The following is a 23,796-nucleotide window of genomic DNA, read 5'->3' on the forward strand; positions in this document are numbered from 1 at the left end:
ACTTTGTTATGCCAATTGACCTAGATGTCCCCTGAAACTATGGTCCCCAGGCCTCACCCCAGCTACTCTATCCCTCAGATTGGTTAAGTTCAGGAAACTTCTTAGCTTTTGGTTTAGTCCAGTTGTGCTGACTTCCCCTGTATTATGTGTTGTCCTTCCCTTCAGCTAATTCTTGTCTATTATCTAATTAGTGAATTCCCCTCTCCCTCCCTCCTCACCCTCATAATCATCAAAGAATGTTTTCTTCTGTGTGTAAACCTTTTCTTGAGTTCTTATAACAGTGGTCTCATACTGTATTTGTCCTTTTGCGACTGACTAGTTTCACTCAGCATAATGCCTTCCAGATTCATCTGTGTTGTGAGATGTTTCGAGGATTCATCATTGTTCTTTATCATAGAATAGTATTCGATAGTGTGTGTGTACCCTGATTTGTTTATCCATCCATCTCTTGATGGGCATCTAGGTGGTTTCCATCTTTTTGATATTGTCAACAGTGCTGCAGTGAACACGGGTGTGCATATATCTATTCATATGACAGCTCTTATTTCTCTAGGATATATTACAAGGAGTGGGATTGCTGGATCGTACGGTACTTCTATTGCTAGATTTTTAAGAAAGTGCCATATTGATTTCCAAAGTGATTGTACCATTTTACATTCCCACCAGCAGTGTATAAGTGTTCCAGTCTCTCCACAACCTCTCCAACATTTATTATTTTGTATATTTTGGGTTAGTGCTAGCCTTTTGGGGGTGAGATGGTATCTCATTGTAGTTTTGATCTGCATTTCTGTAATGTCCGTGAGCATTTCCTCATGTGTCTGTTAGATGCCTAAATGTCTTCTTTGGTGAAGTGTCTGTTCAAATCTTTGCTCATTTTTTAATTGGGTAGTATGTCTTTTTGTTGTTGAGGTTTGCAGTATCTTGTAGATTTCAGAAATTAGACCCTGATTGGGTATGTTGTAGCCAAAAAGATTTTCCCAGTTTATACATCCTCTTTTTACTGTTTTGGTGAAGTCTTTTGATGAGCATAAGTGTTTGATTTTTAAGAGCTCCCATTTATCTAATTTCTTTTCTGGTGTTTGTGCATCATTAGTTATGGTATGTATTCTGTTTATGCCATGTATTAGGACTCCTAGCATTGACCCTATTTTTTCTTCCATGATCTTTATTATTTTAGATTTTATGTTTAGGTCTTTGATCCATTTCGAGTTAGTTTTTTTTCCATGGTGTGAGGTATGGGTCTTGTTTCATTTCTTTGCAGATGGATATCCAGTTATTCCAGCACCATTTATTAAAGAGACTGTCTTTTCCCCAGTTAACGAACTTTGGGCCGTTGTCAAATATCAGCTGCTCATAGGTGGATGAATTTATGTCTGGATTCTCAATTCTGTTCCATTGGTCTATGTATCTTTTATTGTACCAGTAGAGGGCTGTTTTGACTACTGTGTCGATATAATAGGTTCTCAAATCAGGTAGTGTGAGGCCTCCCACTTTGTTCTTCTTCTTCAGTAATGTTTTACTTGTCTGGGGCCTCTTCCCCTTCCATATGAAGTTGGTGATTTGTTTCTCCATCTTGTTAAAAAATGCCAGTGGAATTTGGATCAGGATTGAATTGTATCTGTAGATTGCTTTGGGTAGAATAGACATTTTCACAATGTTGAGTCTTCCAATGCATGATTAAGGTATATTTTTCTACTTATGTAGGTCTCTTTTGGTTTCTTGCAGTAGTGTCTTGTAGTTTTCTTTGTATAGATCTTTTACGTCTCTGATTAGACTTATTCCTAAGTATGTTTTGTCTTCTTGAGGGCTATTGTGAATGGTATTGATTTGGTGATTTCCTCTTCGAAGTTCTCTTTGTTGGTGTAAAGGAATCCAACTGATTTTTGTATGTTTATCTTGTATCCTGACACTTTGCTGAAATCTTCTATTAGTTCCAGTAGTTTTCTTGTGGATTCTTTGGGGTTTTCTGTGTATAAGATCATATCATCTGCAAATAGAGATACTTTTACTTCTTCCCTACCAATTTGGATGCCCTTTATTTCTTTTTCTAGCCTAATTGCTCTGGCTAGAACCTCCAACATAATGTTCAACAGGAGTGGTGATAAAGGACACCTTTGTTTGGTTCCTCTTCTCAAGGGGAAAGATTTCAGACTCTCTCCCTTTAGGATGATGTTGGCTATTGGCTTTGTATAAATGCCCTTTATTATGTTGAGGAATTACCCTTCTATTTTGCTGAGAGTTTTTATCATGAATGGGTGTTGGACTTTGTCAAATGCCTTTTCTGCATCGATTGATAAGATCATGTGGTTTTTGTCTTTTGTTTTCTTTGTGTGATGAATTACATTGGTTGTTTTTCTAATGTTGAGACATCCCTGCATACCTAATATGAATCCCATTTGGTTGTGCTGAATTATTTTTTTGACATGTTGAATTCTATTGGCTAGAATTTTGTTGAGGATTTTTGTGTCAATGTTCATGGTGGATATTTGTCTGTAATTTTCTTTTTTGTGTATTTCTTTGCCTGGTTTTGATATCAGGGTTATGCTGGCTTCATAGAATGAGCTCAGGAGTATTCCATCCTTGCCTATAGTCTGAAATACCTTTAGTATTAGTGGTGTTAACTCTTCTCTGTAAGTTTGGTAGAATTCTCCACTGAAGCTGTCACAGTCAGGGCTTTTTTTTTTTTTTTTGGAGTGGGGGGTTTAATTATCTCTTCAATCTTTTCTTTTGTTATACGTTTATTTAGTCTTTCTACCTCAGTTTGTATTAGTTTAGGTAAGTAGTCTGTTTCTAGAAATTTGTCCATTTTCTCTAGGTTTTCAGATTTGTTAGAGTACGATTTTTCATAGTATTTTATTATGATCTTTTTTATTTCATTTGGGTCTGTTGTGATATCACCGATCCCAGTTCTTATTCAGGTTATTTGCTTCATCTCCTGTTTTTTGTCAGTTTGGCCAGTAGTTTATCGATTTTGTTGATCTTTTCAAAGGACCAGCTTTTGATCTTGTTGACTCTTTCAGTTATTTTTCTATTATCTATTTCATTTATTTCCACTCTAATCTTTATTATTTCCTTTCTTATGATGCCTGAGGGCTTCTTTTGCTGCTCTCTTAGTATTTGTTCTAGTTGTAGGGTTACTGTATTGATTTTGACCCTTTCTTCTTTTTGGATGTGTTCATTTATTGGTCTAAATTTACCTCTAAGCACTGCTTTTGTTGTGTCTCAAAGGTTCCGGTAAAATGTGTTGTTGTTTTTTTTAACTTTTTTATTTTTATTTTATTGTACTTTAAGTGAAAGTTTACGATTCAAGTTAGTCTCTCATACAAAAATTTATACATACATTGTTATGTGACCCTAGTTGCTGTCCCTATATGGTGACAATACAGTCCTCCTTTCCACCCCCTGATTTCCCGTGTCCATTCAGCTAAGCCCCTGACCCTCTCTGCCTTCTCATCTCACCTCCAGACAGGAGCTGCCCATTTAGTCTCATGTATCTACTTGGGCTAAGAAGCACACTCTTCATGAGTATCATTTTATGTCCCATAGTCCAGTCTAATCTTTATCTGAAGATTTGGCTTCGGGAATGGTTTTAGTGCTGGGTTGACAGAGAGTCCAGGTGATAAAATGTGTTTTAATTCTCATTTGATTCTATGAATTTATTTATTCCATCCTTGATTTCTTCTATAACCCCATAGTTTATGAGCAATGTGTTGTTCAGTTTCCATGTATTTGATTTCTTTTCCTTGCTGTTTCAGTTGCTGATTTCTACTTTTATGGCATTATGGTCAGAAAATATTCTTTGTAATATTTCAATGTTTCGGATTCTGCTAAGGCTTACTTTGTGGCCTAAAATGTGGTCTATTCTGGAGAATGTTCCATGTGCGTTGGAAAAGAAAGTATACTTGGCTACTGTTGAGTGGAGTGTTCTGTATATGTGTATGAGGTGAAGTTGATTGACTGCAACATTTAAATCTTCCATATCTTTGAGTTTCTTTTTGACATTGTGTCCTTCACCAAAAGTGGTGTGTTGAAGTCTCCTACTATTATTTTAGAGCTGTCTATTTCTATTTTCAATGCTATTAGAGTTTATTTTATGTATTTTTGAGCCCTGTCATTGGGTGTATGTATATTTATTATGATTATGTCCTCACAGTGTACTGACCTTATAATCATTATATAGTGTCCTTCCTTATCCTTTGTGGTGGATTTTGCCCTAAAGTCTATTTTGTCAGAGATTAATATTGCCCCTCCTGCTCTTTTTTGGTTGTTGTTTGCTTGATACATTTTTTTCCATCATTTGAGTTTTAGTTTGTGTCTTTGAGTCTGAGATGTGTCTCTTGTATACAGCATATAGACAAATTGTGTTTTTTTAATCCATTCTGCCGCTGTCTCTTTATTGGTGCATTTAGTCCATTTACATTCAGTGTAATTATTGATAAGTTTGATTTTACTGCTGTAATTTTGATGTATTTTTTTGTGGTGTTGACAGTTTGTTCCAATTAGTTTTCTGTGCTGAGTTGCTTTTCTTTATGTATTTTCTTTTATTTTTTTCGTTATTGTTGATTTTGTGTTTGTTGAGTCTTTATGTTTCTGTGTTTATTTTAATGGGTAGATTTGTTAGCTTCCTTTGTGGTTACATTAAAATTTACCTTTATTTTTCTAAGTTTAAACTGATCTTTTGTTTCTTGATATCACCTTAACTACCTCTCTGTATGGAAATTCTATGACCACTGTTTATTCCCTCTTTTTTGTTTTCTCACTGTCATTGTTTAAATATTGATGTCTCTAGTCCCTATTTTCAGTCTTTTAGCTTTGCTTTGTTTTTGTGAATTCCCTCTCTGGGTTGATAACTGGTTGATCTGTCCCGTGTTCTTGTCTTGGGCTGTTGTCTGATATTGTTGGTTCTCTAACTGGAGGACTCATTTTCATATTTCTTGTAATTTTGGTTTGGTTTTTACAACTTCCCTTAACTTCTGTTCATCTGAAAATGACTTAATTTCATCATCATATTTGAGAGACAGTTTTTCTGGTTATATAATTCTTGGCTAGCATTTTTTTTTCCTTCAAGGCTTTATATACGTCATTCCATTGCCTTCTTATCTGTGTGGTTTCTTCTTTGTAGATGACTTTTCATTTATCCCTAGCCACTCTTAAGATTCTGTCTTTGTCTTTGATTTTGTCAAGTTTGATTATAGTATGTCTTGGTACTTTATTTTGGGGTCTACCCTGTTTCAGGTTCATTGAGCTTCTTGGATAGATATCTTCTTGTCTTTCATGATATTAAAGAAGTTTTCTGCCAACAAATCTTCAACAATTCTCTCTGTGTTTTCTGTTATCTCCCATTGTTCTTGTACTCTGGTCACTCGTCGATTTTTCCTCTTGATAGTATACCACCTAATTATTAGACTTTCTTAATTTTTTTCATTCTTTTTTTCTGATTTTTCCTCAAATAAAATTGATGTTAATGGATTTATCTTCAGTCTCACTAATTCTGACTACCATTGCCTCAATTCTGCTCCTACAACCTTGTATTGAGTTGTTTAATTCTGAAATTTTATTGTTAATCTTTTGGATTTCTAGTTGCTGTCTCTCTATGGTTTCTAGCAGCCTGTTAAATTTGTTGTTTTGTTCTTGTATTGTTTTCCTGAATTCCTTTATTGCTTTGTCTGTGTGCTCCATTGCTTTGTCTGGGTTTTTTTTTTTTTATCTCCTTATCTCGTGGAGAGCTCTGTATATTGATTTTTTTGAATCTCCAGTAGTTCCATTATCTTATCTTTCTCCAGAAGGTTTCCTTGTTCTGTATTTTGGTTGCTTGCTGGAGGAATCTTGACCTGCTTCTTTATGTGATTGATATTGACTGTTTTCTTTGGGCCATCAATAAGTTATTCTATTTATTTATTGTATTTTTTTTACTGTGTCCTAGCTTTTTGTTTTGTTTTGATATGCCCAAGTAGGCTGGACGTGTGAAGAGTTACTTTGGTTACTGGCATTTTTGAAGCTCTCATGTCCTGTCTCCAGGTGGTTAGAGCAGCTACTAGGTGTGCGAGCCCAGGAGACTGTTCATTATTCTTGTGCATGTGTGGCACAGGTGTCCAGGTCATCAGTCACCGTGTGGTGCAAACTTTCATCTATAGTCCTAGATGGGCAGGGCTGCATAGAGGTGTTTGGAGCAGTCACAGGTATCTGGCTGCAGTAGTGGGCTATGTGTGGAGCCAGGCTGTGGGCTGATGGCTGCCACAGGTTCCTGGGTGGAGGGTGTGTCCCTGTACCCTAGAGTGCATAGTAGGTTGTGTATTGCAGCTGGTCCTTGAGCAGCCAGTGCTATTAGCTGGAGGGACTAGGAGACCCCACTTATTCTCAGACCCCTGTCATCGATGGTGTGGGTGGTACCACTAGCCCTTCAGGCCCCTGATGTGGGGGGGTGAGGTCCCTGCTTAATGGGCAGGGCAGTGTCAGATGTCAGGGATCTGCGACTCCCCCTTTGGTGCTGCAGTTGAAAATGGGCTTCAGGTGTATGACCTGTTGTTTTATGCTAATTAGGGCCTGCAGTGTTGAATCAGTCCACACAGGTCTAGGAAGGAATGAAGGGTGCTGCAAGTCTGTGGACCCCTTATGCCAGTGGCTGAATGAAAGGGCAGTGCCTCCCGACCAGCCCTGAGTTCCTGGCTTAGGGAGTGTGATGTTTTTAAAAACAGTGAGACTGGTGTGGGTGCAGATAGCCCTGAGTTCCGGCTTAAGTGGTGTGGCAGTTGTTGAATACTGCTGGACTGGTATCGGAAAGAAGTGGGGTAGGTGAGGGTAAGGAAGCACTTGTCTGCTGTGAAACTCCCAGAGGGGGAGGGGTTATTTTGTCCCCATGTGGTAGGTTAAATGCTTGCACTTAACTTTCGCAGGTCCAGTGCCACTTCCACCCAGCTCGGGAGGCTTGTGCTGACTCGCCGCCACCCGGCCTGTCCCGACATGGTGAGACGTGTCCCAAATGCTACTGCTCATGTCAGCCCACGTGTGCAGGCCAACCAGCCAGCAAGGTGCTGGCAACCTTGTGACTGGCACTTCTTTGCTGCTATTAAATTGTCTCTCCATCCCCCTGCCACTCAGTCTGACTCTTCAGCTTTGTCTTTGATGATCAGGGCTCCTAGATTGTCATATATAATAGATTCACTTTTTCAGGTCTTTGTTTTAAGAGAGATAACAGGAAGCATCTGACTAGTCTACCATCTTGGCCCCGCCTCCTAGCCTACCATTTTAATCCTTCCTAGAATCTGTGTTTTCCTTTCACTTCTTTAGTCTCTCCAGGGCTTATTTAGGAAAAGGAAGCATCAGATCATACTAATTTGTCATCTTGGCAGGAACTGGAAAGCCTCAAAGAAATTTTTGTAGCAAATTAATAGCATTTGTCATGCTTTGAATTTTCCCTCTATAATCATGGGTGGTGAGTTGATAACTTAATCAGTATTTTTTCTCTAAATAACAGGTAGAAAATGTGAAATTATTGGATCATTATGTGGGTAAGAAACCAGCTAATGGGATTCTCTATCTCACTGCAACCCACCTGATACATGTGGAGGCTTCTGTGCAGCCCAGAAAGAAACATGGGTATGTTCATGAGAAGAAATATCAAAAGATCTTAAAGAGCTGTGCAAACATGCTTTCTAATATGGTGGTTTCTTGACATTTCATAGTATCATTATTAATCAAATTGCTGTAAAACCTTTACTTCAAAGAACCTATTCCAGGAGACTTTTCATAAGACTGAATCATATAATTCAAATTCCCCCAAAGTTATTATTGGCTATAGTCATTTTTGTCATTTTAGACTACCCAAGAATATTCCTAGCATTTACCTTAGTAGTTTTTGATGGGGTAGTTTCTGATCATTTTGTTAGCCTAGTTAGTTGGTGAGCATCCTGAAGTAATCTAAAACATTGTTACCCATAAAATGTGGTACAAGAACCAGCAGCATCCATATCACCTGGGAGATTGTTAGAAATCTAGAATCTCTGGCCCAAGATTCTGAATTTCTAAAAAGTTCTCAGGTAATGCTCATGTTGGGTGCCCATGACCATACCTTGACTAATACTGATTTAGACCATCTCTCTGTCCTAAGGTAAGTTTTCACCCAAGTATGGTATGTGTGTGTGTTGTTTTGCTTTTAAACAATGTTTTTGAGTTCCTTTAGCACTCCTAACTTATGACTTGCCTACCCTAATGTAGCATAATTTAATCTTAACTTAATCGTTAGCCAGATTTTTGCTTAGACTTTTTCATTTTTAACAAGAATAACATGCTTCTTATATACGACAGCATAGTGATTATGATCACAGGCCCTAGAGCCAACCTGCTCAGGTTCAAATCTCAGCTTCAACATTTACTACCTTTGTAACCTTAGGCAAGTTTTTTAACTTGTCTGTGGCTCACTTTCTTCATCTGTAAAATAGGGATAATAGTACCTTGTTATGAGGATTAAAAAATTAATGTTAAAACAGTGCCTGGCACATGGTAAATGCTACTATATGAGCATTAAATAATTTCGGTTGATTTAATGTACATATAAATGTATTTTAATACCTCCTTCTTAAAATCTCATGAGCTTTCCCTATACAAGATTGTGTCTTGCTCTCTTTGGTATGATGAAAATAGCGCAAAAAGTGTGATCAGGAGATCTGGGCTCTGGCTAGACTCAGCTCTGCCACTAACTGGCTGTGTGACCTTGGGAAAGTGACTCTCCCTCTCTGGGCTTCAGTCTCCTCATCTGTAAAAATGAAGTGGTTAGATTATATAATTGGTAAGAACCCTTCCAGTTCTAACAGTTTAGAACCTAATTCTTGAGTACCATACATGAGCCTATCTCGTTTCTACCTGCCTTTATGAACAACACACATGTCCCCAGATTTGTTCTTACTGGCTTTTATTTCAAAAGCAGGGGACTGGATCCGGAAGGAAAAATTTATGTTACTTATTTCTACATGTCAAAGGAGGCATATTTACCCAAGTAGTACTATATAATGAAGTTGTTCCCAACCTTAGTCTGCCTCACCTTCCCTCCTTCCAAACACACATAGCCCCCTGCACACCACAATTGTTTGCCTGCCACCTGCTCTTGATGGTCATTGTTTTACTATCCAAACACAGATCTCCCTTGTTGACCTACAGGACTTTGATTTTCTTGAAATTTGATATATTATTTCCTATTACATTATCAATAGTTTTTGTGGCCTCTCCGAAACTGCTGTGGCAGGAACTGAGTTTGACAAAATAATTAAGATAGAAAGTTCCTCCTAGGAATGTGAATGACACCCAATATTCTCCATTCACAGATGGTAGATATGATTGGAAGATTTTATGGAAGGAGATAAATTTTCCACATAAATTGTGGGCTTAGACTTGGGATATGCAGAGTAGAGTAGAAGAGAAGAAAAGCTGATTGGAAAGCCTTCCAGGCACAGGACAGGGAGTCCAGAGAATGAAAAGAACACATCCAGGCTCTAGTTGCAGGAAACATCAGAGACATAAATAGAAGGAGAACATCTAAGACTCATAAAACTACAATTCCATTCCTTATTTAATCCATAAAGAGAAAATTGTATTATTTGAACACATTTTCTTTTACCAATTCCTTTTCCATGAGTTTCTTTTTTGCAGGCATCAGCATGGGCGGTAGTGAGGAGACTACTAAAGATTTAGTCATCCTTCATTCTTTGTTTTACTATTGCTGCAGTCTGAAATGTGGGAGAGCATTTCCCCCCAAATGCTTCTAGTTAAATCCGAATTCCAGAACTAGAATTTCTAGAGAAAGCACCCTGGACTTGTATGGAGTTAGATGGCCATGGTCCAAATACTGTATGTGCCACTTCCTGGTTTTGTGACCTCTGATGAGAAATTCACTCCTCAGAGCTTTGGTTTCTTCATTCATAAAATGGGATGATAATACTTCATAAGGCTATAACAAGGATTAAGTAAGTTAATCGTCATGGACTACATTGTGAGTAAAAAAGCACAATACCAATTATTAATCATTATTTTAATTATTAATTTGATAGAACAAAAGGATGTTTTTTTTCCTTTGTGACAGTTTTTCTACTGTGATTTTAAACTCCACCATAACATCTAAGAAGTCATGTATTCTGAGCCAGTCCACCAAAATTGTCCCATGACCTGTTAATTCTTTGTACCTAAGGAGAGAAAAGTTTTGTAAAACTGAAAATTGTTCCCCATTGCCTTACCACAATTATGCTTTATTTCTGTTTGAGAGAAACTCAGTGTGTCTTAAATAAATGGTTGTAGGTGTGATTGCATCTCTGACCATTACTAAGAATCAGGCACACTGATAGTGATAGAGCTAGTGAGATAGTTTGTTTTTTTTCTTGTTTTCAGATTGTACTCCATCACATTGCCACTGTGGAGAAGTTGCCCATCTCTAACCTGGGCTGTCCCCTGATCCTCCACTGCAAGAACTTTCAGGCGGCCCACTTTGTTTTAGACTTTGACATTGTATGCCATGAAGTTTATGTTTCATTGCTCAAGCTTTCTCAGCCAGGTAGTCGTAATATTTTTATCTAAAACCATTTTTTTTCTCAGACTGTCATAATGGAAACATCATGGACTATAGAGTTAGATCAGGGTTTGGATCTGGGCTCTGCCACTTACCAGCTCCGTGATATTTGGGCAAGTTATATAACCTCTGAACTCATCTTCCTCACCAGTAAAATTAGGAATAATTTAACAAGCCCCTGGGGCTTGTTATGAGGCTTAACTGCATTTATGTATTTTACTGTGTACTTGGTACATAGTAAATGTTTAATAGATGGTATTTCCAGCTTTCTCCCTCTGCCTTTTAAGTGTCAACTTGTAAATTTTTCATCAGTTCAGGAAGGAAAACTGCTTTGGAGCAAAAATTATTTCCTGTTGTCCTGCAAGCTTTATGTTTGCACCACTGTTCCCACATCTACCCTCAGTACCAACTACAGGGGCAGTTTATCAAAGTTCCTCAGTAATGCATTTGTCCCTGCTTCCTCTAGCCTCACCTCCTCATCCGCCAGTCCTCACCTCCCTGCCCCCCACCTCGACAGTTAACTCATGTCGGTGATCAGCTTCCTTTGGTTTTAGTCTGTGGAATTTCCATGCTCTTACATTTTCCCTCTCCTTTTCTTCCCCCTTCCCTAGAATAATTCTTCAGTGTCTGCTGGTATTTTATTGACAGAGGTTACCTGTTGCCTGGCTCAGCACTCTGGCAGGCTCCTTCCATCTCTGGAAAAGTTGTTGCCACATAAATTGGTCAAATGAGTTATTGATTGCATGTTACATCTTGTGAAGGGAAAAAGTAGGATTGACAGGAAAAAGAGAAGACATGGCCATTTATCAGCTAGAAGCTGGTATTAGCCTGACAAGTACACTGTTAATATTGTATAACATGTTACAACAAGTGGTGCAGGACATTTAAGCTCAATTAAAAACTTTTGGTAAGGACCACTCTCCTAGCATGTGAAACCCTGAAGCCCTAGTTCAGTCCGTTATCTAACACTCCCTTTTATAGGAAGCCAGGCAGAAACTTCCTGCTTTGTACTGGTATCTCAGAAAATCAAAAGATTTTGAAAGAAGAATATTCCAAAGCAATATCCAAAGCAATATTCCAGTTCTTATTTTTTACATAAAGGCAAACTTGTACACAAAACAGTTTTCTGGGGCTGTTTGACAAACATTCCCTTTGGGAGAAGGAAATCTAACCTTATGCAGTGTTTGATGATCTTTAAGTTTCTCTCATCATTACTTTGTTTTCATGCCTGTCTCTCTTCCCCAGCATTACCTGAAGATCTTCATGCTTTTTCTTATAATCCCTAATATTCAAAAGAGATGAGGGAAAATTGATGGAAACTGATTGACCCCATATCAGACTTTGGGTGTATGGGAATACCCAACAGGTACTGGACCATAACAGATGCCAACAGAAACTATGACGTAATTTTGTTGTTGTTGTTACCTTGTTGGTGCTATGGGATATCATTTAATTAAAACAGCAGAATAGAAACAAACAAGGTTTTGAAAAAAAGAGGAAAAAAACACTCATAATCTCGCCTTTTCATTCAGCATTCAGACATTCAATAAGCATTTATTCACTGCATTACATATCTCATGCATAGCATGTTTGGGGAGCATAAATGAGGGATGTGGAACTCAGACTGGGAAGCCAGAAACAGCCCGAAGCTTTGGGCAATAACCTGGAGAAGGAAATCTAGCTTTTATACAGGGGGAGAAGGAAGGATATCAGGAAATGAAACCAGATCATAAAGGGCTTCATGGCCAAATTAAGGAATTTGAACATTATCCTAAAGGTAGTTGAAAGCCACTAGACTATGTTAAGCTGGGAAGGAACATGACTATATTTGTATTTTTAAAAGATAACTTCGGTATTGGTGTGGAGAATTGGTTTGCTGGTAGTAAGAATGCAAGAGAATGCTGCAAGAAGTGATAAGAAGTTGAATTAAGGCAATGACTAGAGATGGAGGAGATGGATTTAAAATATATTTATATGGAAGAAATGGAAGAACCTGGTGACTGATGACTGATTAAATGTGGCTGGGAGAAAGAAGTTTAGTATGCATCCCATATTTCCTGGTTTCTGGCTTAAATGAACAAGTGGGTAGTGGTTACATTAACCAACATAAGGAGCACAAGAAGAGGGACAGACAGGGTCTTCAGTTTTAACCTTGAGTTCAAGGAGCTTAAAAAAGATATACATTTTTGAATGAGAAATTAACTTGAGCTGTAAACTTTCACCTAAAGCACACACATTCACAAAAAAGATATCAAGCAGCTAGCTATTTGGACGTTTTTGTCTGGATCTCAAAAAACAGATCTGGGCTGAATATAGAGGTGCGGAGTTGTGTTGGGGGTGCCCAAGACTATCCCCTAGGTTCAGTGATTCACTAGGAAGATTCACAGGACTCAGCATGTAGTCATACTAATGGCTCTGATTCATTATAGTGAAAGGATACAAAGCAAAATCAGCAAAAGGAAAGGCACATGGGGTGAAGTCCAGAAAAAAACGCCCACAAGCTCCCAGAGTCCTCTCTCAATGGAGTCACACAGGACATGCTTAATTACTCCAGCAATGAATTGTGACAACACATATGAAACATTTTTTACCAGGGAAGCTCATTAGAGACTCAGTGCCCAGAATTTTAATTTGGGGCTCGTCACGTAGGCACCCTCTGGCTAGCACATACCAATATTTCAGATTCCCAGAAGGAAAGCAAGTGTTCAGCATAAACCACATTGTTTGTACAGTTTAGGCAGAATGAGCAACTCTTATCAGTTAGGGAATTGTCGAAACCCTCCCAAATTCCAAGTTCCCAGATGCTAGTCAAGGGCCAACCTTGTAAGCAGGTCTTTTAAAGTATCACAGTCAGGCCTGCTATGTTAACTCTTTTCTGCACAGGGGGTCATTGGTATTTAAATATCCCTAAATTGTTGGTTCTTATGGTTATTTTCATCTTTTTACTATCATAATAAGAGTAATTATAATGGCTTTCTGGAAATACAGCTTTGAGTATCCAATAGCTATGAGGATTCATGAGCTGTCACTTAGCAGGGCCAGCTGAGAGGTGGTTTGTTAGGGTCATGCTTGACAGGAATGAGTAAAGATGGGGTGAATTCTCTCCAGTTCAAATATGTGTCTAAGTTCCCCGAATGAGGTCTGAAATATTGGACCCTTGGATGAGTATGGCCTTCTGAGCTGAAAGGAGAAGCTCCATTTATTTCTATATGATCTGCTTCTCCAAAGTCTAAGTCCAGGTAAGGAGATAGGTAGGAAACTTTTTCTTGTTTCAAATGGTCTGCATTCTACAGACATTGACTTTAATAAGTTACAAGGAACATTTTTGATCTGATCCACCTTGAACTTGTTTTGCTTGTTCGTTTTTCATTTTATGATCCATTGTCAAATGTCATGGTATATTCTTTACTTAGGGGAATGGGTAAAGTTAATTTTTCAACGTGTCTGTGTTATAATGTTTTATCATTCTCTTTGGAGAGATGTATTTTGATAGCCACTAAAAGCTGATAAATTTGAGAAAATGTATCAGTTTTTTTTTATAGAGTAAGTCACACCTAAAATGTCAACACCTCTACCCCCAGACTAGTGTTTCAAAGGCCCTCAAGTTATGCATACTAGGAACCCAGTATGCAGTTTAGGAAAGAGTAAATCATATTTCCTCCTTCTCCACATGTCTGCCTTACATTTGAGTCTATTTGTTTTAATTTACTTGTTTATAATACACATTGTTTGCTCATTTTATTATGTGTTTTATTATGTGTTTCTGCCTATAATTTTGGTTATTCTGAAGGTACATCTTGTTCTTGCATGTCTCACTACCTTCCTTTCTAAAAAATAATAGCATACTTGGAAAAGCTTTTATACCAATGATTTTTTTGTTCCTATTTCTGAGGAATGGATGATTCTAGATGATAAATACCAGTCAATGCTTGAATGATTGCTATTCCATCCTATTCCTAGCAAGTGTAAAATGTAATTTAAAAAATAAGCTTTTTTTTTTTTTAGATATGCAGTGCATACCCTCCTGAAATAGTGGTTCCTAAATCTGTTACCTTGGGAACAGTGGTTGGAAGTTCGAAGTTCAGAAGTAAAGAACGTGTCCCTGTGCTCTCCTACCTCTACAAAGAGAACAATGTGAGTTGAGCAGACTTCTCTCAGGAGAACTAAACTTGGCTCTAGAAGACTTTGGTTTAAGTCTCACCACTGCCAGGTACTAGCTGTGTGACCTTGGGCAAGTTATTTAACCTTTCTGAACTTTAGTACTTTGAGGGCTTTTAAGAGGTCATATGAGGGAAAAATACATAAATGTACTTTGTAAATTGTAAAATGCTGTGCAGATTTTAAGTGGTATTTTTAGTACATTCTTTTGTTTCTTTTCTTCTCTGTGGGCTCCAGTTTGGTGGGAAGTTGTAGAATGAAAGGCAGTTAGTTGTCTGAGAGGATATTTGGGGACTGTGGCCTCCCACTAGAACACAGATGTCCTTGATTCTTTATCATTGCTTTTTATCTAATTTAAGGTTGTAGAAGAAAGCATTTGATTCCTTTCTACTCTGAGTCCCCTTCCATAGGAAGTGATAATAGTTCTTACCTCTTGTGGTCACTATGAGGTCTCGGGTTAGACAGTCAAATTCTCAAGTTGGCAGCTATTCAAGTCCTAGAGAGTGTAGTAATAAAAATGAGTACCTTTTTATCAAACTATCAAAGTGAGCAGATACCTTATAAACCACATCAAAGTGTAATGAAGTCCATTAACTAATCATTACCGTATATGCTTGTTAAATAACTATGTTGTTTTTATGTAGAAATGGCTTGAAACAAACCAGCACTCTGACTTGGCATTAGCTCTCTAAACAAATGAACCCTGTTTTCTTAAGGTACTGTAGATATTTGCTCTGGCTTGAATTCTGTCGCTGCAAACCTCTTTTTTATGTGGGTGATATTACTAGGACTGTTAAAAGTAGGACCGTTTCAGAAAGATACTGGCCCAATATATACTGAGAATAGAATTTTATAAAGCAAACACTCAAGATGTAATTTTTTTTTTTTTTTTGTAGTCTGGATTTGCCAAGACTGGGTTGTAAACCAGAGCCACAAAGAAAGAAAAAAGCAGTGTACAGTAACACAGCCAACATGCCTGGGTGAGGCAGGAGGCTGAGCCCAGTGTCAGTGGAATGTGTGAGCTGCAGAGCCACATCTCTTTTTGCTTTGGATACTATCCTGAGTTGGCTCATCCTCTCCCTCCTCCCACTGAACCTGAGGTCAAAGGAGGACTTTTGACCACCTGTGGATATGATCTATCGACTGACACACTATTTCTTTACAGGCTGCCATTTGCCGCTGTAGCCAACCCCTGTCTGGATTCTACACTCGCCGCATAGATGATGAGCTCTTGCTAGAGGCCATTAGTCAAATGAACCCAGGGAACCAGTTTATGTATGTTGTAGACAAAAGACCAAAGGTATCTGGACCGCGCTTTGATATTCTTAACTCACTCATCTTGCACTGGGCTTGCAATCCTCCTCCCAACATGTTGAGACTTGCAGCATTGCTGGGAAAGTTAGGTTTGTGTATATGAGTTTGTTGTGTCAGACAGTGTGTAAAATTATTTGAGCAAGTCATTTTGAAATGGGCTGTGTGAAAATTTCACATTTATTGTTTATTGCCAACAGTATAGGCCTGGCTTCCTGGGTATTGTGGTATTGTTAATGCCTAGCTTGCATAGTTCGCTTTTGCATGTTCCTATGATTTTAATTTGTTTTCCTCCTATCCCTCACTCTTGCTTTCCCATGACTTTGAAAGTTTTAACTGAGTTTCTCTTTGAGAGATAGAACGACGTTGGAGGATAGAGTAACTAATCTGCGACGTGATAATAATGGGGCAAGATGACCTTCAAGGACTGCCAGGTGCAGAATGTAACCACTGGGGAAAAAAACTATAATCTTGTCCATATAAAAACTTTCAGTGAGTCTCCAAAGGGGAGACAGGTCTTTTGGAGGAGCTCATTCCCCTCTGTCTCCTGTATATCGATATACAATGAAACACTCTTGCTGCTCACCTCACCCCTGTCTCAGTATTGGCTTCTGCATTAGGCAGCTCAGACCCGCCATTGCAGTAACAATTTGGAGCTCCTTTTATTGTAGCCTCTCACCATCAAATGAGGCTGTGAGAAGTGCCTTGAAAAACCCAGTTCTGCCTCCTCAGTATGACATCCTGAATTGAAGGTTCATTGCTGTTCCCTCATCTTTTTCACTAAATCTATTATTCTTCAATCAGAATTTTCAATACTCCCCTTCTGTGGTCTAAATTACTATCAGAGAAAGAGCTTCAACTTAGACACTGGAAACTTACTAATACCAATATATCTTTCTGTAAGTAATATATTAAACTACATATTAATAATGCTTTGGTGTCTCCCAAAGGAGCAGGATTCACAAATATGGCTGCTATATATATATGATTAACAAAGTTTATTTGGCTCAGGTGGCAGTAATTTTTTTTAGCACCCAGCACTATTCGCTGGTTAAGTTTTTCACAATTCAGTAAGTACAGTTTAAATCTTGGTTCCAGAGAATGAGAAAAGACTAGAAATGTAAATTTGCCATGAATGTTTGCAGTAGACATGAACCTAGTGAAATCCTTTGATCTTTCCAAGAGCCTAATGCTGGGTGATTTGTTACAATGTGTTTTCTGAGGCTTCCTCCCTTTCAAATGTGTATTTCATAAAAAGGAGGGTCCTGGGGTTAAGTGTTAGCCTAAACCTTCTCTGCATTAACTCCTTTACCTTCAACATTTTATCTAGCTCTATAAGGGTTTATAGAAGAATGAATTGTGCTTCACAAAGCAAGTAAAAGAGAGATTCCATTTTCTTAAAGGTTGCCCTTTACAAAAACAAACCCCAGAAGGAAATAATTCTGCTTATAATTTGATGCATAGAGTGTGACTGATCAGGAGGTGTCTAAGAATAATAAGGAGCCCTGGTGGCGTAGTGTTTAAGAGCTTGACTGCTAACCAAAGTGTTGGCAGTTCAAATCCACCAGCTGCTCCCTGGAAACCCTATGGGGCAGTTCTACCTGTCCTGTAGGGTCAAGAGTAATAAACATTTATCTGTTAAAGTAAAGCAAGGAGATTTATTGTAGTTTCAATAACAGTCCAGACTGGGAACAATGTCTAATTTTACACAGAGAACAAATGCTTCCAAAATGGCAGCGCTGTGGAGACTTTTTAAAAGGTTGAAAACAAAAGACTTGAACTGTACTGTTTACAAACTTAGATTAATACAAGGCAGGTTACTGCAAGTGGGGCTAGGAGTGGGAAGGTTACAGGACATTTCTCTTCTAGAAACAGCTTGCTCAAGTGAAAAGTTTCTTGTCAGCAGTTGCCTAGTATACCTAGATAAGAGTCAGCATCAAGGTCTTCTTCCTGAGACATTGTTTCAGGGAGGGTCTTGATAGCTCCTGTGAAGGAATTTATATATATATTTTAAAAAGGCATATTTTAAAAAGGCAAGATAGAGTAGACCCCCAAACTCTAAAGCAGCCATTTTACTTTAGTCAGGTGCTTAGTTTACTTGCTCTTACTCATTCCCTCCTTTTGATCAAAGATTTATATGAGCATCTTTTGATCACTTTTTGAATGAATATTTCTTCCGCATGGACTTGAAGGTTTGTGTTCTTGTGTTCTTCTCTTGGTGGCTATTTAAGTTTAATGAGCCTTTACATTGTCATTCTTGAGTGGCCACTGGTCATGACAAGTCTTTGCACTGCTTGGTTTCTTTTAGGAATCAGCTATCACTGGACCCCGTCACCATGCTATAGCTTGATATTCAGCTTCTGTGAACTCATGGAGGTGGGTTAGTAAAGAGTGGGGCCACATTAGAGGAACACCTTGACTATTCTGAATGGTTAATCCAGGGCCTGGGGACCTTCTATTTCTTTGTAGAGATAGGCAGTTTCTATATACATGAACAGCATGGCATTTTTATGCTAGGTTTTAATGAGGGCTACAAGAGTCAGCAGGAGAATACATAGAGAAAGCTGGAGCCCTAGTGGCATAGTGGTTAAGAGCTCAGCTGCTAACCAAAAGGTCAGCAGTTCAAATTCACCAACCACTCCTTGGAAATCCTATGGGGCAGTTCTACTCTGTTCTATAGGGTCACTATGAGTCAGAATTGACTCGATGGCAACAGGTTTGGTTTTTTTGGTTTTATATAATGCAAAAATATTAGTCAAAAATAATAAGGCAAGGGTCATAAAATTATATTGCTTCCAAAATAAATTCCTCCTTCATTTAAAGGCATATATATTATTCTTTTTATTTATTTATTTTAATTGTGCTTTAAGTGAAAGTTTACAGCTCAAGTTAGTTTCTCATGCAAAAAACTTATACACACATAGTTATGTGACCCTAGTTGCTCTCTCTATAATGTGACTGCACACTGCTCTAAAGGCATGTATATTATTCTTAACAGGAAAAATAGTAGCTATTAGAATTAGTAAAATGATTAATACAATATAATATAATAATGCTAGCATGAAATTAATAAGTTAAAATTAACAATTTATGAGTTCCTGCTTATCGAAGAAAATAACTTCAAAGGTTGTAAGTATTAAATGGGATAATGACTTCTAGTGAGGATATGAAAAACTAACACTATGGAGGGAAATTTCTTGACATAGGGATAGGTAATCGAAATGTAATCCATGAGAACTATTAATGCTGTTAAAAATAAGAAAATTCTAAAAATTTCAATAGCCTGTATGAGTGAGAAATGAGTAATGAAACAATAGCTTAAATTATTAATTGGTGAAACAAATACATTATCATTCTATGAGTCTAAGTTAGTAAAACAGAGTTATTTTAAAGGCTATAAGTATCAAGCAGAGAGTAATTAGTTCAAGGGTTTCCATATTAAATAGTCACTATAGAAGGAGACTAACTAGGTGTAGTATGATTAGAGTTATCAGAAAAACAAAAATTATAAGGCACAATCCAATAATTTCAATTGTCTGTATGAGTGTGAGAATTTAAGTGTAGAGCTAGGGTGAATACGGACCTTACCTGGGCCAGAGGTCTTGGGATCAGAAGTTTACACCAGGTGTCTGTTTCTAATTCTTGTAATATTTGAATTTCAGTTTAAGTCCTCTGGTGGGCTGGAAGGTTCAAACAATAGACCCAGTCTTCTTTAAATGGGAGAGGTGTATTTAAGTCTTAACTCTGTAATTTAGTGGCATAAGGCTTAGTAAGGAGAATTATATACAGTCTTTCCAATGAGACTCCAGGGAATTTTGTTGTTGATGTCTTTTCTCATATACATAATTCTTTGGAACAATATCAGGCAGATTCTGAGATTTTGGTTTTCAGTCATCAAAAGCATCTTTAACCGGTGTAAGCGTTTCTTAGAGTATTGGATTAAAGATTTATAATGGTTAACAATATTAGAGCTGGTATAGGTAACGTAAGAGAGGGCTGTTTGGTTTGAACTACTTTTCTTATTATAGTTATTTCAGTATTCATTTCTTGAAGTCCATAGGTGGAATTATTTAAGCATTCTGAATGTACTTAATTATAACCTTAATATGTGTTATAACATCTTTTAATCTATAGGATATTCTATAATCAACTATAATGTTATTAGGTATTGAAATAACTGATTCCTATGGGAAACAAAAATAAAAATGGTTTTATACATTTAAAAATTAGAACATTGAACATCAGCAATGTTATCATAAAAACGTTATGGTAATTCTTTCAGTTCTCTCAGTCCTATGTAGCCAGTTTTGTTTGTATGTTATTCTGAATTAGCAGTAACCTGAAAAACCTCGTCAGCTTCTACACAAGAGTTCCAAAAATCCTGATTCAGTCCAACGGCATCCATGTCCAAAATATTATAGTCTTTCTTATAAGTTGCTATAGTCCATCTTCTGTTAAAACATCATGTTCAAGTGCTCTCAGTAAGTTAGCAAAGCAAAACTTATCTGTGAATGACAAAACTCAATATGGCCATGATCAGCCTATAACAACAATATCTTTTAGCAGTGAAAGATTTGCTGGAAACCACAAAAGCAGTGTAAACCCAAAGTCAATTTAGATAACAGTTTTTCTAAAATCTTATTTTTATTAAAGAGCTTTAGATATAATACATAATAGTTTTGAGACATAAGACTTATAGTTAGAATACATCAAGAATATCTCGAGATTATCACATCTCTAAACATCTGAAATTATGTGACTTTTTCCAGTTAAATCATTGGCTTGATGATGCTAGATTTAAAAGAAATTAGGTTTCAACTAAGCTAGCAATTGAAATAATAAAATTATGACATAATATCATGTGCTTGTTTGCTTAGTATCATGTAAATATGACTGACATAAATTTTAACTTAAAGAAAAATTGGCACTTTTTTTGATTTGACATGTTTTATAAAACAATAATAATAATAATAAAAGGTTTATATAACTCATAACATATAAACCTTTTATTATTATTATTATTACTGTTATTTTATAAAACAGAAACAAATTCTTTGAAGCTTTCTATGAAGTTTTAAAGTTGTCAGGAGTTTATCATCGATTACTGAGAAACAATACTTAAGCTACTTAAATCAAAGATTTTAAAGGTAAAAACTTTAGTTTTTTAAAAACATATAGCTTTATTTTAACTCAGGAGTCTTATTTTAATGAGAAACTGAACCCTTGTTTTCAAGGCAGATTACATAAAGAATACATAACTCTTTAACTTAGTAGTTAAAGAAAATTCTGTTATTTTAACAGTGAGAAACTCAATTCTTTGTTTATATGTTATTTGATATTAAAGTTCTTAAAAATCCTTATGATTTAGCTTATTAAATTTTTAGTCACAATAAAGAAGAACTTTAATTATATCAAATAAATATCTTTAGCAAACTTTCCAAATTTATTGTCTTTGTTATACATATTTTTCATAGTATGATTCTTCAAGTGGCAAACACATTCACTATTAGATCCATATACACATACACATATCTTTTCTCTGTGGCATAAGTTGAGCCTTCTGTTCAACTTACTATATATCCTCAAGTTTAGCTTTTATTATCTTTCATATTCTGGCATAACCAGACATTCTATTTTAAGACTAAACTACTCTCTTTTTCCCTCTAAAGAAATTTATCTTCTTAATTTTCTATTTAACTTTCTCTAACCTTCTACAACTTTCCATGTCCATCTAAATTCTTTTTCTATGCTTTTCTCTTTCTCATCTTAGAAAGACCAGTCTTTTTTATTTTAGGACAAAATTATTATCTTTTCTTTTAACAAACATGTCCCATATATTTAATTCAGCTTAAGTTATGTAAAAAGATCTTGGAAACTATTTTAAGTTGACATATTATAAAACATAAAAATTTTACTAGAACAGATTTATTTTTATTAACTCCTGGGAATATTAGGACTATTTAATTTAAGTATTTATTATTAAACTAATTAGAGTAAGTTCTTTGAAGAAATATTGTAATCTAATTTAATAATACTGTCTGGAGGTAAAAATTATATGTTTATAACTTTATTATTATATGTTTACATGTGTATAATTCATAGGATCCTTTAAGGAAATAACTAAAAATAATTTGTTTCTTTTCAAGGCCTTCTTATATCAATTAAAATAAACAATTCATCTTTTTTTAGTGCACTTTTTAAATATGTTAATTTATATCAAAGTTTCTGAGAGTAGTTAATAAAAGCCTGCCAGAAAAAGTAGTTTTTCTTGGAAAAGAAAACACAGCTTCATGAAAAACAGTAACTGGCAATCATGGTTTTTGACTTGATGAAATACAGAAATTTAAACATAACATTAGAGGCAAGTTCTCAACACATAGTGAAACAGGAAAATGGCATGAATCTATCAACGTGGGGACAACATTAGTAATTTAGTTTATTAGCATCAAATGAAAGCTCTTCAGAGGAAAAAGAAGATAATGCAAAATGGGTACTCATTTTCTTAAAGTGATCATTGAGATTCTAAATTATTTCTAAGTATATTCAGCTTGTAGTTGTTTTAAACATGAACTTTAAATCAGCATCTTGGTAGAAGGGAAATCCGGGCTCATTTATCTAAGGATATTTTTAAAGTCTTTTTTAGAAGCAGTTTATTTAGTTGCCTGGTTAAAGATTGTAGAGTTCTGACTTATTTGTAGAACTATGCTTTTATTATCTTAAATGCAAGCAGCACGGTGAGCTCTGAGCTCGGTTGGTTGGTAACACACAGGCAGCCCCTCCTTTTGCCTGTTAATACAGACCAGCTGGTATGAATAAAGGAGTTTAAGCTTTAACAAGGATTTAACCAACTTGAAATAGTTTACAAACAGACAAACTAGTCACAATAGGCCTATTTGTAAAAACTATTGCAAGTGCGAGCAGAAAACGAGAGTCAAAAGTAGCCACAATTTTTCTAAACTGTCAGACAGACAGAACAAACATGGCTACAGCAACAGCCAAACTTGATTGTTACTTTCAGTTTCCTAGAGTCAACCAAATGTTTACAAGACTGTGAGATTCCTAGGTAACGATTAAGTCACAAACCTGAACAACATCTCGGTCAGTATATTCAAATTAACATGTGAACAAAAAGGAGACAGACAAACATATAGACAACAAATCCTACAATAAATCTCAGAAGGGAGCTTCTACGCAAAAAAAGCAGAACGCTCAGACCCAAAAGAGATTTACCTTGCTGTACTCCCGAATCCGCCATGGAGATGGAGGGCCCCAAAATGGCCCAGCTCGGTACCATTAGTCCAAAATCCCGGCATCTTGGAAGTTACAGAGTCAAATTCTCCTTCAATCCCTTCTTTGGTCGCCAGTATATGTCTAAGAGTAGTAAACACTCTGTTAAAGTAAAGCAAGGAGATTTATTGTAGGTTCAATAAAAGTCCAGACTGGGGAAAATGCTGCTAAAATGGCGAAGCTCTGGAGGCCTTTCAAACGGTGAGAACAAAGGACTTGAGCAGTGCTATTTTGATTGGACATTACAAACGTAGATTAATACAAGGCAGGTTACTGTAAGTGGGCCTAGGAGGGGGAAAGTTACAGGACATTTCTTTCTTAGAAACAGCTTACCCAAGTGAAATTTTTCTCTTCAGCAGTTGCCTAGGAGGCTAGATAAGAGTCAGTATCAAGGTCTTCTTCCTGAGACGGTGTTTCAGGAAGAGTCATGAGAGTTCCTGTGAAACAATTTATATATATACATATATATATATATATGTATGTATATA

At 36.7% G+C, this 23,796-nt stretch overlaps 1 protein-coding gene across 1 annotated transcript in view; it reads left to right on the forward strand.

Annotated features, from left to right (window-relative positions):
- Positions 1-23,796, forward strand: part of ASB12 (ankyrin repeat and SOCS box containing 12) — a 358,674-nt gene that overhangs the window by 167,617 nt on the left and 167,261 nt on the right. The window contains 7 exon segments of the mRNA XM_023736137.1: positions 6,894-7,028; positions 7,475-7,571; positions 7,574-7,596; positions 10,375-10,537; positions 11,798-11,955; positions 14,558-14,686; positions 15,876-16,010. Of these exon segments, the coding sequence (XP_023591905.1) occupies positions 6,894-7,028; positions 7,475-7,571; positions 7,574-7,596; positions 10,375-10,537; positions 11,798-11,955; positions 14,558-14,686; positions 15,876-16,010 (840 nt within the window).

This window comes from Trichechus manatus, unplaced genomic scaffold (assembly GCF_000243295.1).
Source record: "Trichechus manatus latirostris isolate Lorelei unplaced genomic scaffold, TriManLat1.0 scaffold00086, whole genome shotgun sequence".
Taxonomy (NCBI): Eukaryota; Metazoa; Chordata; class Mammalia; order Sirenia; family Trichechidae; genus Trichechus; species Trichechus manatus.